The 23,249-nt window shown below is 37.8% G+C and overlaps 1 protein-coding gene across 1 annotated transcript; it reads left to right on the top strand.

Moving 5' to 3' along the window:
• Positions 1 to 16,460: 16,460 nt before the first annotated feature.
• LOC127263656 (DEAD-box ATP-dependent RNA helicase 46-like) lies at positions 16,461 to 22,422 on the top strand. The gene is made up of 8 exons (XM_051292788.1): positions 16,461 to 16,710; positions 16,923 to 18,196; positions 18,444 to 18,671; positions 19,137 to 19,205; positions 19,741 to 20,010; positions 20,096 to 20,446; positions 20,767 to 21,044; positions 21,169 to 22,422. The coding sequence occupies exons 2-8, from the start codon at positions 16,943 to 16,945 to the stop codon at positions 22,196 to 22,198; spliced, it is 3,480 nt and encodes a 1,159-aa protein (XP_051148745.1). The 5' UTR covers positions 16,461 to 16,710; positions 16,923 to 16,942; the 3' UTR covers positions 22,199 to 22,422.
• Positions 22,423 to 23,249: the final 827 nt, after the last annotated feature.

Below are 23,249 nucleotides of genomic sequence, written 5' to 3'. Positions count from 1 at the left end.
AAGTTGTGGATTTTCCGCAGCAACCTGCGCCCCCTTCTATTGGACTTACCCAACTTGGGTATAACTCCTTAGTCACGGGTTGATGTCTCTTTTATTGTATGAGTTCTTCCTTCATTTTTGGGCTCAACTCCTCAATTGGGTATCTGCCAAATTGGGCTTCTTCTTCTTATTGGGCTTTTCCCCCAATTTATGTTTTTGGGTCCAACATCATACCCTCCATAAAAATATTTGGATGGATTGGACATCTAAAAACATCCAAAATTTTTGTATTTCCCCCTCCGAAGTGTTTCATGTCGAATCACCATTCACGGTGGAATAAAAGCCCAAGAAACCATTTTGAGGGCAAGATTTCTTCTCTATTATTGTGGACTGATGCTAGTATTTTTCCACCACTTTTGATTTCGAAATAATAGCTTTGTGCCCCTACACTTGATTCTGCTTGATGCTCCTACGTGCACTTCTTCTTTGATTTTGGACATTATCTCTGGACTAAATCATCTCGGCGGTTGCCTATAAGGGTAGTAAGAACTATTGGTAGGCAGTCAATGTTCCATCAAACTTCAAGCCAACCTGGGATATCATGATACTCCCAATTCAACTAGTCCAGAAACATCTGAATCAGCGGAATCGGATTCTCTTTGTGGTCCTGGCCATAAAGTGCTGATATTTGTCATCTGAGACTTTATTCTATTTCCCAAGTTGACATCCTCACGTGGGTCTTAAGTCTCAAATGGTGGAACCATCCTCCCAATGGATGAAATCAACTTTTCATCATCCAGATTTTTGTTGGAAGGCGGAATGTCATCAATTAATTCTTACCCCCAGCGGATTTCACAACCTGCTCCTTCTTTTGGTAGGACAGCTTCCGCATCCGGAACTACCACCTGTTGATGATCTTAAGATCATCAACCATTATATTCTTCCATGAAATCTAACCGTAGATCGGCCTTTGTTCGGACCTCAAATCTCTAGGTAGTGAGGTTGTATTCCTCATAATCTTTGGCGTTCTGCACCATTATTGACAGAGAAAAAATATTCAGAGAATAATGAATGGCATCCAAAGCATGGATCTCCACAAGCGGATCATTTTTTACCTCTACCTTGTTCCAATTCCAAAATATAACTTTCTTGTGGAGAGTAGAAGGCAGACATTGTGATGTGTAGATCCAGTCATGACCCAGGATGGCGGAATACCTTACTTTCCTTCAATTACAAAGAACACCATCTGGTCCTTCATGCTCCTAACAGTGACATCCGCCACTACTACCCCATTGGCCTTGTGGGTATTGCCCATAAAATCCGTCAGTTTTATGGTTGTTGGAATCAACTCATTTATGATCTTTCTTGGTATGGCCAACGTCAAGATGTTGATGAAATCGTTGCAGTCCACTAATGCCTTGCTTACTATATGCCTATCAATAACGATGGTGAGGAACAATGGCTTGAGGTTCTGGGTTGCTTTTTCAGCTTTTTCTATGAACATGATATTCTCCTGCTTGATTTCCGCTTGGTCATCTACATCATCAGCCAACAAAATTGGGCTTGAGTTATCTATCACCATACTACCTTAGAGAGAAATTGGCTGAGAAGGTATTGCACTGAACTTCTTGGGTAGAACTCCAATCATATTGAATGCAATGTCTCTATAATAGTTAGTCGCTCTCTCTATATCCTCATCCAACGATGACTATGAAAATGGCCTTAGACTCGTCATCTTCTTCCATTAGTAAGACCTGAAGGTTGTTTTCAGTGTCGTGTGGGATGCAGATTTAGCAAGACCTGGTCCACTGAAGTAACTCTTCAAACTCTATCATCCTTGTAAAAATTAACTTCCGCAACTGTATTATATGGTAAAAGTCTATCCAAAATAGAAATCCGTTTCAGCTGCCTAATGACATATGACTTGCCTGACCCTCGTGAGTTTAGGTAGTGTGGCCTTCCACTGTGGCTTTCAAACCTCCTATAGTATAGATAAGACCGGTGCTTTGGCTTGGTTCGGCTATATTCCGATATAATAAATGGATATCGGTTGAAGGTGGCCCTATTGGCCATCTTCTAGATCTGACCCATCTTTTTCATCTTGAATTTCTCGGGGGGCTATAGGATGTTGTTGCCCCCCCAGCTTCTTGAGTTGCCGAAAGATATTTTTCAGCTCTAATAGCCTTAGAAACCAATGTCTGGAGATTGATATACCCTTGAAAGACAAGTTTATCTTGTAATTAAGCATGCATCCCCTTAATAGCAATGTCTACAACTTGATCCTCCAAAATTTTTAAATTGCACCCGCCCTCTATCCTCCGGAATTACTCCAAAAAATCTTATGCGGGTTCATCTGACCTATGTCGCAAGCTAAAAAGGTCTGTGATAGTTGTCTTGGATAGTGGATTGTGGAAATGCTCATGAAACATGCTCTTCAGCTCAATCCAACTCTGCAATGAATTAGGATACAACAAGGTGTACCAACTAAAAGTTGGTATGGTTAGTAATAAAGAAAAGAGTAGTAGCTTGTACCACTCATTGTTCTGGAACTTTCCATTGCATTAAGCCAAAAATTGGCTTATATGCTCGATGGTCATTTTAGAATCCTTCCCGAAAAATAGAGTGAATTATGGTATATCTGCATTATGAGTAATAGGATATTCCTCTATAATTTAGTCTGGAAAAGAACATTGATACTGCAGCTTTGCGGGCATCCTAGTAGGATCATCGTCATATACCATCCGAACTATTTCCTCCAAAGTATCCAAATCTTCTGGTGGATTCCTCTTTATGTTCTCTTATTGCCTCTGATTTGGTAGAATCCATTGAGGTAAATTTGCAACTGGACGGTACTCGTGCATGGATAAAAAAGCCTTAAAAAATATATTCTTTACCTACTGGATGTGGCGGATTTTCCACTGGAGGTGGCGAAATTTAAATTAGAGCTGACAAAACTTGCATTAGAGCTAGCAAAATTTGATGCAAAGGCTCTTTATTAGGCAACTGCAGTCGTGGCCCTTCGGGAATGGCTATTTGTGGAACTCATTAAACTACTTCCGCTGCGGAGCGATCCTCCCATACAGGAAGAATACTTGGAAGATGATATCCACCACCTTGATGTGGCGGATTTCTCACTAAAAATGACAGAACTTGAATCACTGATCCCCATACTTGTAGTTGTGATCGTGGGTCTTCTTGGAAAGTCACTGGTGGTGCATCGGTAGGCCGACTTGTTGAAATTGGTCTCTCTATTAAAATCCGCTAGGGTGAATTTAGGCTGATGTTCCTGGGTGCATGGCGGCGATGTTGTCATGCTCTTCATGGTCACCGGTCCCCCAACCGATGAGTAAATTGGTGAAATCTGGGCGTATGAACCCCAAGGTATTCTATAGTATGAAGGGGGAATGTAAGGCGGTTGACTCCAAGGATTCCAACTCCCCTATGATCCTTGTAGAGTGATGAGATTGTGTTTCCTCCATACCTATAATAATCGTGGTCCCACTGGATATACCAATTAATTATATACAAAAATCCGTATATTCTTTATATCACGATAGCTTGATGAAACCGGTGAGATAATGTCCAAGGATTCTCTAGAGCTCTTCAGAAAGTCCCTAGATGATATTTCGTGTTTGTAGGAATAAGACTTTGAGAAATATCCACTTATATAAATAAAAAGAAAAAGACTTTAAAAATGTAATTGTAATAAAAAAAAACTGAAAAGAAAAGGCTAAAAAATACATTCATAATTGAAAGAAATCTAGAAGAAAAATGAATAAACTTGGAGAAAAATAAATTGCAAGGAATGTAATGTACGAAAAAATAGAGATGAAAAAATAAGATAAAATTGAAAATATTGTGATGGTTGGGGACCCTTTCTTCTTTTGATCTTCTCCCTTTTATAGTATCACCTTAGAGCTAAGCTCCACTTCATTAATTTTATGTAACATCCCTTTTCAAAGCATAGTAACCCTTATCCTTTTAATGGCCAACTCCTATAGCTCTTATCATAACACCCCTGACTCATTGATGAAGCTAAGTCCATTTTTAATTGCTCGATATTAAATCCAATCGAGTAATCTTCAAGTTATTTTAAGGATCAAATCTTTTTTCTTGATGACCATTATGATTTCTGCAGTCGTTACTTCTTACAGCCACTTTTCCGCAAGACTGCAGATTTTCAAAGCAACCTGGACCTTATTCCGCTGGACTTATCCAACTTGGGCCTCACTCCTAGTCGCGGGTTGTTGACTCCTTCATTATGTGGGTTTTTTCTCTACTTTTGGACTCAACTCCTCCATTAGGCCTCTACTAAATCGGGCTTCTTTTTTTCTTGGGCTTTTCTCCTAATTTATATTTTTGGGCCAACAATTAGAAATATTAAACCTAAAGTTCAAATTTTAATATATTTTTTTTATTAAATTTATATAAAAATTTAAAATAAATTAATTTTTATATACTGATAACTTTAAGACAATTGGAGTAAATTTTCTTTGTCACTAAATTTTTTTACATGCAGTACATCACACTGCACTCTGCATTTTTACCAATTTGTTACAAATAACTTCCTATACTTTATTTTTCCCCATATTACCCTTAATATTTCTAAAATAATCTTCCTTCTATTTGGTTATCCTTCGCGCAAAATCAAACCACCTTCCATTGTCCATTTATTTGGAATTTGTTTGTTTGCTAGAAAGTGCGACACATACTCCACATATTAATGTAAAATGAATTTTTGTTGTTGTTTGTTTGGTTTTGATATTTTTTATTTGATATTTTTCATTTTTCATTAATTTTATTTCTTAATTTTAGTTTTAATTTGGTTCTGTTTTGTTTGGACATTTGATTTGTTTCACTTTTTACTTGTGCAATTTTTTGTATTCCGATGATATTTTTATAGGATTATCAAGATAACATCTTCTATTTTCATGTTAAGGATGGCTTAGAATTTGGAAATTGGCTATAATATTCTTGTAGATGTATAATTGATCAAATTACCATATAATCTATACAACTGAATTGCAATGTACATATATTACATGACCAAATATTTTATTCCACTAGGTATATGGATAATAAATATGAGCATCTAATTTCCTTTATACATACACACGTAACGTGTTGGAGTATATATTTTGGCAACTTGAGTTTATGGGTTACTAACATAAGTATATGCTAGAAAATATGAAGTATGTATCATGTATACACAATTGTAAATTATCGATATATAAATATATATATATACACATCTTAAAAATTTATATGATTTTTAATTTCCAACGACATCTTGATTAGTATACTAGTATATAATATGTGAGATGCATTTATAACCATAGCACTCTCACAAAGGCATAAACCCAATTAATCATTACTAAATTAAAATATAAAGAATTTATGATATTTTCACATTATTATAAGAGATGCGTAATAAACAAATAACCATAAAACCTCTATAATAGTTAGTTATAATTTATTTTTTCAATGATATTTGTATTGGATTATCAAAATGATCACTTATATCTTGAGTTTTAGAAAGATTTAGAATTTAATATTTTGGATTTAGGTTTTGGGTTTTCTGTATAAATAGACCGATGACAACCGAATTTTTCCAGCACTGTTGAATCACACTTACATTACAAAAAACAAATAACAATTAATATGAGTATATGTATACCACACCCTTAAGGTGTGTTTGTTTGGGGGTTTGGATTTTGAGTTGGGATTTGAATAGTAAAAATTTTGAATTTGAATAGTTGTATGATGTGATATAAATAGGGTTTGATGTGATGTTTTGAATGTAAAATTGATTTTTAGTATAATATAAAAAATGAAAAATAGGTGTTTGATTTGATGTTTTTGGGGGGAAAAAATTGGATGAATAGTGGAAATCCACCAAAATCCTTCAAACAAACACACCCTAATATGATCCTTTCAATACTTTTCATAGGTATATTGATCATATTTTGTAGTATATACTATATTAACTAAGGTTTTTTTCGATATTAGTGGGGGTATGAAAAATTACGTTAGGGCATATATACAACATTTACGTAGGTATATATAATTTGATTATAGGTATATTGGTGTACAATATGTGGAATCTTTTGAACCTACATGATTCTTATATTTTAAATGTCGTTTTGGTTAATGTGTTATCAGTAGCTTTCGTGCAGCTACACTTATGCATAATAAAATATGAATGTGAACGAACTACCCCATTGATCATTGGTAACTAGATAAATGGATGGTCCATTTAATAGTAATTCCATGCCATTCTAGATTTACAAGGTTTTATTGAATAATTAAAGATATAATTGATATTGAAAATTGTATTACGTACACTCTATGGTAGTCTAGACAATGAATACACTAAACACAACCTATATTGAGCTATCTCACACAATATATATTGAGCAGTTTAGGATTTAGGTTTTAGGATATGTGGTTTAGGGCCCGATGCTGATAGAATTTAGGACATATATTTTATGGATAAAATACCTTTTCCGTATTCATAAAAAGACCAAGGACTATTAACATCTCATGCACCATTGAATTTGAACTTACATTACACGAACAACTCTGTTGGTTCATAAGGGTATATGTATAATAAAATAAGCATATACATACTTTTAGGAGATCTATTAATCGCATTATGAAGTATGTAGTATATTAGCGGAGGTTCATTCATTATTAGTGAAGGTAAAAAAAATATATTAGGCATATCTACATAATTCGTAGAGGTATAAGTCCCTCGACTATGAATATATTGGTACATAATATGTTGACTCCTTATAGCTTGCATGATTCATATGTTTCCAATATCATCCTGACCAGTGTGCTATCAACCGCTTATGTCACGCACACATACAAAAAATGACTAGTTGTCCTACTTTTTTTTACTCAACTAGTCAATTATATAAGAATATTTACATGTATTTGTTCAATATGAATCAAATTCAATATTCTAAGTCGTTTGTTTTGGTGGTTCAAATAAAATGCAAGTTGAAATCTTTGTATAATATGCTTTTATATTATCGTATTCGATAGCCCAACCTCTGTGCATATACAACTCAACCACCCCTGGTATGGTTCTCAGGTGTCTTTCGATCATTTTATTTTGTAGTTGCTTCATTTCATTGTAAAAGTATGATATAAAGAATCTCGATGTGAGTCCTTTATACTACAATTTAGACATATATATGACAAAATATTAAGCAAGCATAAAAATTCATTCAAGAGTATATAGATCAATGTTACAAGTTTAAATCACAATTACATATGTATCTAACTTGTCGTTTAAAGTATATCAAATGAACGACATGGTATATGAAAAATATTTTTATGTAAATATAAAGGAATTCTAATGCATATATTCTTATGGGATATAATGTGGAAGTAGTTGCCCAAACACAACAATATCATTTCCAAATTAAAACACATAAAAATAACTAATATTTGAAACGATGGTGTGATGTGATGTTGAAGTAAACTGGGCCGCTACTAAGGTTTGTACAAACCCGGTAGAGGTACAAGAAAAAGAGATAGAAGTAAACTAGGCCGCTACTTAAAGTATCGATTTTATAAAAAAAATAAAACTTTAAGCTTTTTGGAATTCTGTTTTAGAGATGAGACATTTTTTTTGGCATTTCGAACATGTTGCGCACCTCTATTATCTTCTAGGTTCGTCTTTGATGAAAAAAATGTTCTAGTGCAGCAGCAACAATGGTTTTTGGAGCGACGGTTGCTGGCAATGGGTTGAAAGTGGGAGTAAAAGGATTTTTTAAGAAAATAAGTGATTGAAATCATAGGATCATGAATATTTTTTTTATTTTTTTGTGTGTGTATATTATTTAGGTAACCATAACAATAAAAAATAACTCAGATATATTATTTAAAATTATACTCCCTCCGTCCCGGTGCAAAGTTGTCATTTACTTTTTGCACGTAGATTTTTTAATATTATTATTATAATGAGTTGTAGTGAAAAAAGACGAAAATACCCCTATTAGTATTGTGTAATATAAAAGTAATGACATTTGTGTAATATAGTGTAAGTTGGAAGGGTATTTATTACGTTAGGTAGGTAGTACAATTACTAAATTAAAAAATAGTAACCTTGTTTTGGAATGGACGAAAATAGAAAATGACAATATTTCAATGGGACGAAAGGAGTATTTGTATTGTGAAACCATTTTAAAGTATATAAATAGAGAACATAAGTTTATATAAATCAACAAAAGTACATAAGAAAATTCGTTATATTAACAAATTATTATGGGGACAAAATGAGTAGTAAGGAGTTATCTGTAAATCTTAAGCAAAAGTAGGAAGTGCAGTAGCATCTAATAATTTGTAGAAACTAATCTTAGATATTTTCAGCTCACAGAGATTTAAATCCAATTTCTCCTTTTTCTTAGAAAAATAAAATAAATCTAAACGATAAATTTATAGTTAGTTCTAAGCCATACTAAAAAATTTAGTTTTAATGCAAAAAGAATTAATATGAATTAAGTAAATAAAAATTAACTACAACTAAAATATAATTAGTTTTAAATCTATAAAATATTAACAACATATAAAAAATTAACACATTATCTATAAATTTTACTTAATCTAAATTACTTTTACAATTTTCTTTTCTTTTTCACTTTCTTTAGAAAGATTTTCTTATTCTTTTCTCATAAATTTATGGTTCAATTAATTTTTTTTCTTCCACCACCTTCTTCTTCTTCCCAATTCAATGTTCACTGTTTCTTCTTCTTCCCAAATAATTGCTTCGGTCCAAAACAAATGAAAAATCCACAACAAAGATGAAAAGAAGGAAGTTCTCATATCTAAATCGTGTAATAATTTTTTTTTTTTTCACTCTTACATATTTTATTTGCTGGTATTTGATTTATTTATTTCTTTCTTTTTATTTTTTGGAGTTCTTGAAGAATAATTGAATTTTTTATAATATGGTTGGAAATTCAAGTTTTTTCGATCCTAATTCGGTTGAGTCGGAATGGACTAAGCAGATATTATAAATGCTAGTTATGATAACAACTTTGTATATATATATATATATATATATATTACCTTGATCAAAACAAACCATAACGATTAGCACATGCAAGACCATCCCTGTAAGGATCTTTACTCTTTCATAGATTGATTGATCAACTAGGGTAGGCAAAATCTATTATTATGGGTGTGTTTGTTTGGAGTTTTGGATTTTGAGTTGGGATTTGAATAGTAAAAATTTTGAATTTGAATAATTGTATGATGTGATATAAATAGGTGTTGATGTTATTGTTGATATATATTTATATTGTATATATTGTGTATATATATCCTACCTAATATATCTCTTGTATATATATAACATTGTACCCTAATTGTGATTTAACGAAAATAAAGTTTATTCCATTAATCGTAACATGGTATCAGAGCCATGCCTTTTCCCGACCAAATCGAAACAACCCACGCATTTCAGATAGCATATTTCCGACCACCTCCGACCGTCACCGCCACCACCATCGTCTTTGCCGCCACGAGACCGGCCGGACACCAGAACAGTTCGGCGAACGGCGGCGCGTGAGCCTCACACGCGCCTGACGCGTTTTCGGGCCGGACGCCTCGCCGGCGCGTGGAGGCGCGTGCGGCGGCCGTTGGCGGCGATCTTTTCACCGTCGTGTTTGGAATTTGATTTCCTCCGCAATGGTATCTTCACTTCTTCCGTTTGAGTAGTTTTTTTGCATCCGGTTGACTTTTCGAGTTTCGGGTTCGATTCGGTTTTCTTGTGTTTCTGTCATTTCGGCTTTCGGGTTGAAGTTTGAGATATTGTCTTCTCTTGAATTTCTATGGAAAAGATGGATGTCCATATTCTGATCAATGTTGTTCTGTCCGGAGATAATTACAGTTTGTGGGCACAATCGATGAAAAGTTTTTTGATAGGTCGGAAATTGTGGCGAATTGTTACGGGAGATATAGTTGCTCCCATTGCTCCGGTTTCTATAGGAGAAGTTACGCCTACCGCCACAGTTTTTGAATCCTATATTGAAAAATTGGAGGATTGGGATAGTAAGAACCATCAAATTCTCACTTGGTTGCGCAATACTTCAACTCCGGTGATCCATGTTCAGCTTGCTCAATTTGATACTGCAAAGGTAGCGTGGGATTTCTTGGCAGTCCGCTTCCGTGCTACTGGTTTGGCAGACTATTATCAGTAATGGAGCAATTTAAAACAGGAACCAGGACAATCTATCAACGACTTCCTTGCCCAAGTGCAACCCCTTTGGCATCGGTTAGATCAACCAGAGATCAGTCCTGATCATCTTCGCCTCATTCAGGTCTTGATGGCTTTGCGTCCAGAGTATGAGGCAGTTCGTGCCTTTTTGTTACATCAGCATCCACTTCCTACATTGGATGCAGCTATTCAGGATATTTTGTTTGAGGAAACTCGTCTCCACCTAGCTAAGGCTCCTCAACTTGATTCTGCTCTTGCGGTCACCGCCCGAACTCCTACTCAGAATCGTTCTCATCGCTACAAAAGATGTCAGTCTTCTGATCATGACTTCGGTCATTGCCTAAAGGTGGAGTGTCACTACTGTCATGTTTTAGGTTATACTATACAGTACTGCCCCACTAGACCGTCTCGCTCTGGCAGTAGTAACTACAAACCTCGGCATTCTCGTGGACCTCAGTCTGGTACATCATTTGTCACAGCCTCTGCCACGCCTGCGCCTGCGCCTGCGCCTCCCACGATTCAGGACCTGGAAGCTCTTATTAAACAGGTTCTATCTTCCAATACCGCCATGTCTACCACATCAAGTAACTCTCCTTGGTATTTTGATTCTGCTTGCAGTAATCATATGACCTCTGATATACGCCTTATGACCTCCACATCCACCGCACCAGCCTTCCCTTATATCCTTACTGCAAATGGTACCCATATGCGCATCACCCATACCGGACATACATCCACTTCATCCTTATCCCTCCCCGACACATACTGTATCCCTCAATTAACCTTAAATCTGATCTCTGTTGGTCAATTAGTTGATCAAGGTCTAACAGTGATTTTTTCTTCTACTGGTGTGCAGGTTCAGGACGCGCAAACCGGGCGGACTCTTGGGAAGGGCCGGAAGACGGGCCGCTTATTTGAACTTACGTCACTCCAGGTCCCTCGTCCCTCTATCTCGACTGCCACCACCTCTACACCATCTTGCCTTCAGTGGCATCATCGTCTCAGTCATGCGTCCTCCAATAAAGTCAGGTATTTGATTAGTCAGGGTAGTTTAGGTTCTGTTAAGTTTGAGTCTTTTCATTGTGTGGATTGTTCATTGGGAAAACAACCTGCCTTGTCATTTCCTCATAGTACTTCTATTGCGGATACACCGTTTTCCTTAGTTCACTCAGATATTTGGGGACCTTCGCCCGCTGTGTCTATGAATGGTTCTTGTTATTTTGTGATTTTTATTGATGACTATTCTCGCTTTACGGGGATTTACTTTCTGAGGCATCGTTCTGAACTTCCATCTATTTATATGACCTTTGCTAAAATGATACATACCCAATTTTCCTCTACCATAAAAACTCTCCGCACAGATAATGCTCTTGAGTATACTGATTCATCATTTCTTCGTTTCTTATCTGATCAAGGTACTGTTGTCCAACGCTCCTGCCCATACACCTCTCCACAAAATGGTCGCGCCGAACGTAAACACCGACATATCCTCGATACAGTCCGCACCCTTCTCTTATCTGCCTCTTGTCCGGATCGCTTTTGGAGGGAAGCCGCACTTACCGCTGTCCACACTATAAATCGTGTCCCTTCCTCTGTCCTGGGTAATATCAGCCCATTTGAAAAACTATTTAATCGTACCCCTGATTATAGTCTTCTCCGCCCTTTCGGTTGTGTCAGTTTTGTCTTCCTCCCTCCTCATGAGCGCACTAAGTTAGAACCTCGCGCGCGTCTGTGTTGCTTCCTGGGATACGGGTTAGAGCATAAGGGTTATCGTTGTTGGGATCCCATTTCCAATAGGCTACGTATTTCTCGTCATGTCACATTTTGGGAGGATACCAAATTCTCTTCCTTGTCCCACTTTCGAGTCCCCTTTGATCGTTCGTCTCCGTTCTTTGCCTTGTCCTCTCCACCTCTATTCCCCTCCGGTGACACGGCTCCGTCTCCCATCCCTGACGCTGTCTCGGTTGCGCCTCTTGAACCGACGCTGATCCCCGAGCCTACTCTTACTCTCGACTCCGATACATCACCATCACCAGAGCCCGACACGACTTCGATCTCAGCCCCTGATCCTGGCCCTCGTCGTTCCACTCAGGTTAGTCACCTTCCTACTCACTTATTTGATTATCATTGTTTCTCTGCCACTTTGTCCCATCATGAGCCCAGGTCCTTTCGTGAGGCGTATGCGGATCCGTTGTGGCGGCAGGCTATGTCTGAGGAGTTGCAGGCTTTGGAGAAAACTCATACGTGGGATATGGTTGATCTTCCCTCTGGCAAAAAACCTATTGGCTGCAAGTGGGTATTCATAATTAAAACTCACTCTGATGGATCCATCGAGCGCTACAAGGCGCGTTTGGTAGCCAAAGGCTACACCCAGCAGTATGGTATCGACTATGAGGAGACATTTGCCCCGGTTGCTCGTCTTACCTCTGTCCGTTGTCTTATCGCTGTCGCTGCCGCTCGTCGGTGGCCCCTGCATCAGCTTGATGTCAAGAATGCGTTCTTGCATGGTGATTTATCCGAGGACATCTACATGTCTCCTCCTCCTGGTTTTCCTACCTTTTCCAAGGTATGCAAACTTCGCCGTGCCCTATATGGTTTGAAACAGGCACCTCGAGCTTGGTTTTCAAAATTTAGCTCTGCTCTACTCCAGCTTGGCTTTACCTCTAGCGATCATGATTCGGCTCTCTTCCTTCGACGTGGGTCAGCTGGAATTACTGTTTTATTGCTTTATGTGGATGACATGATCATTACGGGAGATGATGCATCAGGTATCTCTGAGTTGCAGGCTCATCTACACCGCCACTTTGAGATGAAGAGTTTAGGGCCTCTTCGGTACTTCCTAAGACTTGAGATCTCCGACACCTCCGACGGATATTATCTCTCTCAAGCCAAGTATGCCTCCGACCTCCTATCGGTGCCGGTCTCACTGACTCCAAGACTGCTCCTACACCTCTTGATTCTGATTGTCGTCTTACTCCGATGGATGACGTTCCCCTTGATGATCCGACTTTGTATCGTCAGCTGGTGGGAAGTCTCATCTACCTGACTGTCACTCGACCGGATATTGCTTATGCCGTCCATATCGTCAGTCAGTTTATGTCTGCTCCTCGGACGACTCATTATTCTGCTGTCCTACGGATTCTCCGGTACGTCAAAGGTACTCTTCTTTATGGGCTTCATTATTCCGCTCGTTCTTCCTTAGTTTTGACCGGGTATTCTGACGCTGATTGGGCGGGAGATCCCTCTGATCGCTGCTCGACCACCGGATTTTGCTTCTTCCTTGGCGACTCGCTTATTCGTGGCGCAACAAGAAACAGACAGTTGTCTCCCGGTCCAACGCAGAGTCCAAATATAGAGCCCTTGCCGATACCACTGCCGAGCTTCTATGGCTCCGTTGGCTGCTGGCTGATCTCGGAGTGCCTCATCCCTCTGCCACTATTATTCATTGCGACAGTCAGAGCGCCATGAAGATTTCGACGAATGATGTCTTCCACGAGCGTACGAAGCACATTAAGATCGACTGTCACCTTGTACGTCATCACGTTGCTCATGGAAGCATCTCCTTGTCTCCCATTTCCTCTGCTGATCAGACGGCCGACGAATTCACCAAACCTCACCTTCCCGGCCGTTTTCAGTCTTTTTTTAGCAAACTCAAGTTGGGTTCCACCTTGAGTTTGAGGGGGGATGTTGATATATATTCTATATATATATATATTGTATATATTTATATATATATATCCTACCTAATATATCTCTTGTATAAATATAACATTGTACCATAATTGTGATTTAACGAAAATAAAGTTTATTCCATTAATCGTAACAGTTATGTTTTGGATGTAAAATTGATTTTTAGTATAATATAAAAAATAAAAAATAGATGTTTGATTTAATGATTTTAGAGGGAAAAAATATGATGAATAATGTATTTAAAATTCAGCCCAAAAAATAGCTATCTTAAGAGTAAAAATCATTTTTAGGGGGTGTTTGACAAATAGCTTTTTGAAGAGCTTTTAGCTTATTGAACAGCTTTTAGCTGTTTGACCAGTCAAAAAACTAATTTAGGTGTTTGGTAAATTAGCTTTTTGGAATAGCTTTTTGGACCAAAAAGCTAATTTCTAAAAACTAACTTACCCAGGGTTTTGAAATAGTTTTTTTTGTAAAAAATTTTTTATTCCTGATATGCCCTTAAAAATTTATTATACATTTTACACAAATAAATATATTTTGATTATTTATTAATTATATTAGAATATTTTATTATATTATAGTTATACTTTTATAAATAAAGAATAATTAATTTTTATATAAAAATTATTTTAATTGTAAAATATATAAATTTATTAAAATCAACATAAAATAAAAATATAAATATTAATAATTTATTTTTTATTAAAATTACATTATATAAATTTTATACTAAAAATAAATTAAATTTATTGAAAATTATAAATATAATGAACTAATCGATAATTAACATAATAAATATATACACAAAAATTTATTATTTTATATTTTACATTATTTTCAATAAAAAAAACTATTTATATATTTTAATAAAAATATATTATTTTTTAAATCTAACTATAATAAAAATAAATACTTTTATAACATTTTTACAATTTTCAATAACTAATAACAATTTTTTTTTTTAAATATTCTAAACTCAAAAAAACATAATTGAATATATTAGAAACAAAAATAAAATAGAAATGTCCTCAATTATCATTTTACGTATAAACAGCTAATATCAAACAGTTGTTTTACCAAACATTTTAATACAAACAGCTAATCGAATCAGCTAGTCAAACCAGCTAATTGAATCAGCTAACAGCTATCAGCTAATTGAATCAGCTAACAGCTAACAGTTAATTGCCAAAAACACCCTTAGTCCCATTTAATATCAAAATTATCAATTTTGATCCCATTAAAAAAAAAATTATCAATTTTAGTCCCACTCAAATGAAAATTTATCAATTTTAGTCCCAAAATGGTTGACTGGGACTGAACACGGCCGTGTTGGACTCAGAAGGTGAGTGGGCGTCCAAGGCAGCCAACACGGCCGTGTTGTCAACACAACCATGTTTTAGGCCATGTTCCTGCCCATGTTCTCAACACAGCCATGTTCTAGGCCATGTTCACGACCATGTTTTCAATATAATCATATTGTAGGTCATATTTATTATTATTTTTACTTTTTGGTTAAAATTATTTGATATATATATTTATAATTTAACAAAAATATTTTTTACAATTATTTTATAATATAAAAAATAATCAATTTTTAATATTTTTAAAATATATAAAAATAATAATATATTAATATATATATTTTAATGATACTCCATCCGTCCCATTTACCATGTCCACATTGCCGTTTATATCCATCCGACATTCTATGTCACTTTCATTTTTTTTGGAAAATAATTACACTATTTTTTGATTTAATTTTAATTTTAATTAAACTAATGAGTTATTTTAATCTTAATTTATAATTATTTATATTATATGACAATTATTTTTACTAATACATTCTTAATTATCTATTAATTATACTTATCCTAAATTCTCATGTCTACATTGACCCAGATATCCAACCTGGGACGGAGGGAGTATTATTTTAAAATATTATTATTTTTATATATTTTAAAAATATTAATAATTGATTATTTTTTATATTATAAAATAATTGTAAAAAATATTTTTATTAAATTATAAATATATACATCAAATAATTTTAACCAAAAAAGTGAAAAAAAATAATAAATATGACCTACAATATGATTATATTGAAAATATGGTCGTGAACATGGCCTACAACATGGCGGCTGTGTTGAGAACATGTGTAGGAACATGGGGAGGAACATGACTGTGTTCAGAACACGGGCGGGAACACGGCTGTGTTCAGAACACGGGCGGGAACACGGCTGTGTTCAGAAGTACAGGGTAATCAACACGGTCGTGTTGAGACTAACACGGCCGTGTTGGCTGCCTGGGACGCCCAGTCACCTTATGAGTCATCCAACACGGCCGTGTTCAAGCTAACATGGCCTAACAATTTTTTTGACTAAGATTGATAAATTTGTATTTGAATGGAACTAAAATTAATAATTTTTTTTAAATGAAACCAAAATTAATAATTTTGATATTGAGTTGGACCAAAAATGATTTTTACTCCTATCTTAAACAGACTATTTTTATTTATATCTACTATATAATAATATAATTTAAATTAGGGTAAATTAGGAGAGAGAGCAGCCGCTGCAATCTCTCATTTTCATCTTCTCTCACTTACTCACTCTAAACTTTCTCTCCAAGTTCTCTCGCGCGATTCTCTGTGGCTGGTGGTATATCTTCTGTGGTGCCTTTATCTTGTTTCGATTGTGGAGATTTGGCACGAATCCATTCCCCTATTTTGGGGTTTCGATCTACAAAGGGTTTCTTCGTCGTCGTCGGCTTGCGGTTGTGTTTGTGGTGTTATTTTTGTCCCCTCCTGTACTGTAAGCTTCTATTCTTTGCTTTAGGGGTTGCTTTGGGTGTGGTGAAGGGTTCTTTGTGCCGGTTTGTTTTGATATTTGTGTGTAGATTTTGCGTTGTTGGGTGATTTGGGGCTGAGCCTCCCTTTGATTTGATTATTAATATGCTTTTATAATATGCTATAATTCATATAAACTTGAGTAATTTGGGGATAGAATGTCATTGGATGGTGCAGTGCAGTGCAGTGAGTTTTGAATGGCCACGGCTGAGGCATCCCCGAGTACCCTAGGGCCCAGATATGCTCCAGATGATCCAACTCTACCTGAACCTTGGAAAGGATTAATTGATGGAAGCACAGGCGTTTTGTATTACTGGAATCCTGAAACAAATGTTACCCAGTATGAAAAACCCTCGACTTTACAACCACCTTTGCCTTCTAGGCCCCCACCTGTAGCATCCACATCTACGACGAATGCTGTACTTTCAGTCAAAGCCTCACAGCCCGACGGTATCCAAAACCATCACTTGATGCAAACTCAGCATCCACAGGGGATGCTTATAAGTTCATCCTTGCAGCAACAGAGTCAGTTAGCACCACAGGGCACTCGCCGGCAAGTAGTGGCCCCTGGGCAGCTGCAAGGTTCACATTTGGGGCTGACGAGGCAGCAGGCCCCTTCGGCTCCTGAGGAAACAAAGCATCAGGCCCCTCTGGGGCAAATGCATATTGAGCCCGGGCATCAGGGAGTTGTGCAGCAAATTCCTATGCAGCCAGGGCACCAATCCCCCTATCAGCCAATGCCCCGTGTTCAGCATGGACAAATGTATCCAGGTACACAAATGGGAAGTTCACATGGTTTTCAATTCACTCCTCAGCACGCGCAGTTCATGGTGCCTCAACAGAGCATGCCACTTCAAGGACCACAAAGCTCCTCCCAACAGTCTCAGCATTTGAATCAGATGTCTAACAGACAAGATCATAAAGTGGATCTTGGTCCCAGAGATGATACTGATTATTTTCAAGGAAAAAAAGTTTCACCATCGCATCAACGTGTAATTCAGGGACAGTCATTTCCACATCACCATGAACCAAAAATGGGAGTCCCTCACAGAGATGATCTTGAGTTTCAGCAGGTGAATCAACCTGTGTTTTCGACAGTTCAACAAACTGGGGCACCTGTGCAGAACTTGTCAGTTGGAACTAATTCCCCGCACACACAAAACATGAACGTTCGACCGAGTCTGCCATATGGTGGATCATCTGCTAATGTGCAACATAACAACCCTTCAGTTCAGGTGCAACAAAAAGGGGTAGAACCAACACATCCACAATATGGTTCTAGGTTTCAAACTCAACTTGACACTGGGCTGATGCATGGCAAGATGCAATATGACGAAAGCCATCTTGCTAGGGCTAAAAATGAATATTTTTATAATACAACAAAGGATGCCAATATATTGACTCATCAGCTACCCAAACTCGCACCGTTACCTATGACAAGAAATCAACAGGTAAATTTGTTGGACATCATGCACAGTTGCCTCCTTGTAAAATTTTTTGGGTAAAATGTTATTTGGCATGGAATGCTCGACAACTAGAGTATTTTTACATGCACGGAAATCTTTCAGTAATGTTACTTTCCGGTTATAGTTTACAAGTTTTATGCAAGATACATCTGCAAAGCCATGGATTTTTTTTTTTTGTTTTTTGTTATAATACTGACATTTCATTTTTTTTCTTTTTATTTTATTTTATCAGGAAGCAAGGATGAGCGAATTGCCTTCTCAAAACTCTGTCCCCAATCTTCCAGGCAGTTTTAATGGAGGGCCTCCCTTGCATGGTGGCTATGATCTTTCATCTGCTGCCCTGCCTTATCCTGGCAATGCTTTTGTGAGGCCTCCTTCAGCAATGACAAGACCTTCTGATCCTACTACCCAGTTATCTGCAGCTGAAATTTATCGTCAAAAGCACGAAGTAACAGCCACTGTACGTATTTCATGCATTAGTTATCTCTGAATATTTAGTAGCATCAAATCATTCAATTTGTACATTCTCTTGTGTTCCTTTAACTAATGCGCTGCAACACATTTTCTGAGGAATGGCAATACATCTTGTCAAACAATTCTTCTTTATTGTATGGAAGAGATGTCAATGCACACCTTGCAATTATTGTTTATGAACAAACATATCGATCTGAGCATTTTAAGTGAATATGCAGATATTTCCATTTCTCTTCCATACAAGCCATAGATCCAATATCAACAATTCATATATTAAGTTCAATTGGAAAGCATGTGTCATTGTTGCTTGTGATTTGCAGTGTTCCCATTGACTTAAATAATTTTGGTTATAGTACAAGGAGCCTTGGTGTCTATTACAGATATTTTCATTTAGATGTCTTCACATGATTATTTGAATTAAGTTTATATTTGTCTGTTTAATTTTATATAGGGAGAAGATGTTCCAGCTCCTTATATGACATTTGATGCTACTGGATTTCCGCCAGAAATACTACAGGAGGTAAGTGCTTGAACCTGTTTCATTTATTTTTGATAATTCTATGATGAGAGTTTTGCCCAGCATTCGACTAGATTCATGAAATTCATGCTTTTTAGCTTATCAGATCTAACTTGACGCAGGTGCGATATTTGCTCCACAGGAGGAGCACATGTCGTACGCTGCACTGCTATGCTCATGTCTATACAACAACTATTCTCGGTTTTTGAGGCTGCAAAAATGGACTGTTGGAGCCTTCCTATAGCACTATTTCTTGAAGGGTGCTTCATCCAATTCACACTATATACGTGACTGGGATTACTAGCTTATTGGCTCTGCTTCTGTTTTATTTCCTCCATTTTTTGCTACAAGTTGCTTCAGTAAGCAACCACACTCATGATTTTTTCTTTAAGCATTCATTATTTGGGGTTTTGTTCTCTTTTTTCTTGTAAAAACTATTTATCAGCTAGCATTAGGCTAAACATTTCCTACATTGTGCGGTGTGCAGCCTTGTTTTCAAAACTATATTTGGAGTCATATTTTCTCTATTTTATTGCAGATGCATTTTGCGGGTTTTTCGGCTCCCACTCCAATTCAGGCTCAAACATGGCCCATTACTTTACAAAACCGGGATGTAGTTGCTATTGCAAAGACTGGCTCTGGGAAAACATTGGGATATTTGATCCCTGCATTCATTCATATCAGACGGCGGCATAACAATCCTCGGAATGGTCCAACAGTACTTGTATTGGCTCCAACTAGGGAGCTTGCCACCCAAATCCAGGATGAAGCAATCAAATTTGGTCAATCCTCGAGAGTGTCCTGCACGGTAGACCATCAGATCTCATTCTTTGTAATTAGTATTAATACATGCTTATATATTTTTTGAAATGGGCAACTGGTTACCTTGGTAGTGCTTATATGGCGGGGCTCCTAAAGGCCCTCAGCTGAAAGAGCTAGATCGCGGGGCTGATATAGTTGTGGCAACTCCTGGTCGACTTAACGACATACTTGAAATGAAGCGGATTGACTTTAGGCAGGTCTCACTCCTTGTTCTTGATGAGGCTGATAGAATGCTGGATATGGGATTTGAGCCACAGATTCGTAAGATTGTTAATGAAATTCCTCCAAGAAGGCAAACACTTATGTATACTGCAACGTGGCCCAAAGAAGTCCGGAAGATAGCAAGCGATCTTCTTTTCAACCCAGTACAGGTCAACATTGGCAGTGTTGATGAACTTGCTGCAAACAAATCTATTACACAGGTCATTGTTTGCCTCAGTTGGCTTCTAAAATCATTTTACTAGTTATTTGTGCCATGACATTTGCCCTACTTCCAACTAAATTATTTCTTAATGTCTTTTGGTCTTTATGTAAAAATTACTTGTAAAATGAATGTTTTGCCTGTGAAAGTCCATTATTATTCTGGTGTTCAAAATGATATGATGTGTGGCAGGAGAAATCAGTTATCTTCACACCTTCAATTTTGTTCTCATCTTTCATAGTTATTATGTTAAACTTTCTGGAATGACTTTTTCCTTGTACAATTATCAATTCCCTTCTCTAAAGAGTTACTTCCATGCAGTATGTTGAAGTAGTCCCTGAAATGGAGAAGCAGAGGCGGCTGGAACAAATTCTTAGATCCCAAGAACGTGGTTCAAAGGTCATTATATTTTGCTCTACTAAGAAGTTGTGTGACCAGCTAGCACGTAGCCTTGGCCGTTACTTTGGGGCAGCTGCAATACATGGAGACAAATCTCAAGGCGAGCGAGACTGGGTCTTGAATCAATTTCGGATGGGCAAAGCCCCGGTTCTTGTTGCTACTGATGTTGCTGCTCGAGGACTTGATATAAGAGACATAAGGTCAATAGTTTTGCACTGGCATCATGACAGCAATGTCTTACCATTCCCTTTACTAGTTCTTAGGTTAGTTAGCATTCTCTATGTTGGATATTTATTTTTTACTAGTTTGATATTTGGTGTGCAGGGTGGTTATAAACTATGACTTCCCAACCGGTATTGAAGACTATGTTCACCGTATTGGGCGAACTGGGAGAGCTGGTGCTACAGGGGTTTCATACACTTTCTTCTCGGAGCAAGACTGGAAGTATGCTCCTGACCTTATTAAAGTTTTAGAAGGTGCTAATCAAGTTGTGCCTACTGAGATACGGGATATAGCAGTACGTGGTGGACCTACTTTTGGCAAGGATAGAGGTGGTATGAGTCGTTTTGATGCTGCTGATGGTGGTGGTGGTCGTTGGGACTCGGGCAGTCGTGGTGCCCCAAGGGATGGGGGCTTTGGCGGTCGTGCAGGGATGAGGGATGGAGGGCGTGGGGGAATTAGGGATGGAGGTTTTAGTGGTCGTGGAGGAATGAGGGATGGCGGCTTTGGCAGCCGTGGGCGTGGGCGTGTGGGGGGAAGGGATGGCGGTTTTGGTGGATCCGGTGGTCGGATTGGATGGGAAAGGGGTGGACATGGTGGTCCACATGATCGGTTCAACAATATGGATACACGAGGGCGGGGTAGAGGGCGTGGGCGAGGACGATTTGATAATCGCAGGGACAGCCCAGATAGAAGTAGGGGGAGAAGTATGAGCCAAAGCCCTGAAAGAGTTCGAACGTGGGATTACAGTAGAAGCCGCAGTCGGAGCAGAAGCAGCGGGGACAGGAGTAGGAGTAGGAGTAGGAGTAGGAGCAGGAGCAGAAGCAGAAGTTGGAGCAGAGATAGGAGGAGTTATAGCAGAAGTCGAAGCAGGAGCAGAAGCAGAAGCAGCTGGTCAAGCCGCAGCCGGAGCAGGAGCAGAAGTCGCGGCAGCTATGAGAGAAGGCGGCCACGGCGTCCAACAAAATTTGATCAGATTGAAGTTCCAGCAGCAGCAGTACCCATTGTGGAATCGGAAGGAAAGTTGCCAATGTCTCCTCCTGGACCCAACACCGGAGCTGCCGCCGCCGCCGCTGCTGCTGCGGATTCTTCTTCGTTGGATCCAAATACTCTGTCTTCTCAACCAAGACAATAAGAATGATAGTAAGTATTAACAGCTAGCTAGCTAGCTGCCTGCTATTATCTTGATCTCGCTTTGCCTGCTATTATCATTACCCGGACAGAGAGGCTGTGGGAGGGATTGTTGCATGTCACGTGATGTGTGTGTATTGAATTGAATTTAGTACCTTACCGTACCTGCTGCTGCCCGCTTGTATTACGTTACATTACATTACAATCATTTTTTTTTTATTTCTTAAATTATGACTTTTGAATCTCCAAACTAGACCAGGTAAGTCTCTGTTCACCTCTCACACCACTAAAAAGATTTGGATGCATTCAAGAGGACAAAAGCTGGTGTTTTAAAATATCAGCCACACGCATGAACATAGAACAACAATTATTGAAAAGTTCTGCTGGGAAAAAACTACAATCGGTAATAACTGCCGTTACGAGCAGCGAGCGTATCCTAAACACATTGAATTCTCTTTCCTAATCAAACGAAAAAAAGGACAAACTTACCTATGATTTGTCAACGCATTTCGGGGAAAACCAACTAACTCCTATTTCTGGTTTCAATGTGCAACCTAAGTTTTGTCGAGGCTAAGTGCCTCAATAAGTGCTGAATTGTTACTGCTGTTCTTGAGGACCAATTGGCTGCTTGGGCAAGAATCCCTAGTCCCCTCGGCGCTTGAAGCCACTCGCAATAGAAGACCAAATTTTAGTCGAAAAGGAGCAAATGAAGAAGTGGGCAGTATATTTGGGATGTTCCTTGCACAAGTCACATATCATATTGAGATCTAGAAACAAATGTTTAGGCTGGCAGGAAAATGCCCAAAGGCGCAAACGTCCAAAGAGGAAACCTGTCACAGAAAGCATCATATACATGAGAAAAATACCTGTCGTATCTGGAATAACTAGCAAACAAAATATGAGTCTAAGTGGAAGGGCGATCGTTGCCAGAAGTGTTGAGATCCAAAATAGCAATGGTGCTTGTCTGACTGAAGCAACCAAATAAATTTGGTGAGAAGAGCGAAGTTCCAAGTAGGGAGGGATCAAAGGCAAGACCACATTCTTCTTTGGGAGAA

This window comes from Andrographis paniculata, unplaced genomic scaffold (genome assembly GCF_009805555.1).
Source record: "Andrographis paniculata isolate CXL003 unplaced genomic scaffold, ASM980555v1 Contig69END, whole genome shotgun sequence".
NCBI lineage: Eukaryota > Viridiplantae > Streptophyta > Magnoliopsida > Lamiales > Acanthaceae > Andrographis > Andrographis paniculata.
The sequence above is the reverse complement of the archived record's forward strand: the minus strand, read 5'-3'. Positions and strand labels throughout refer to the sequence as shown.

Bases quoted from the DNA above. Each gene is read 5' to 3' on its own strand.
- LOC127263656 (XM_051292788.1), top strand. From the start codon at position 16,943: ATGGCCACGGCTGAGGCATCCCCGAGTACCCTAGGGCCCAGATATGCT. The intron at 20,011-20,095 runs GTAGACCATCAG...TTACCTTGGTAG, and splicing joins CCTCGAGAGTGTCCTGCACG to TGCTTATATGGCGGGGCTCC. The intron at 21,045-21,168 runs GTCAATAGTTTT...TTTGGTGTGCAG, and splicing joins CTTGATATAAGAGACATAAG to GGTGGTTATAAACTATGACT.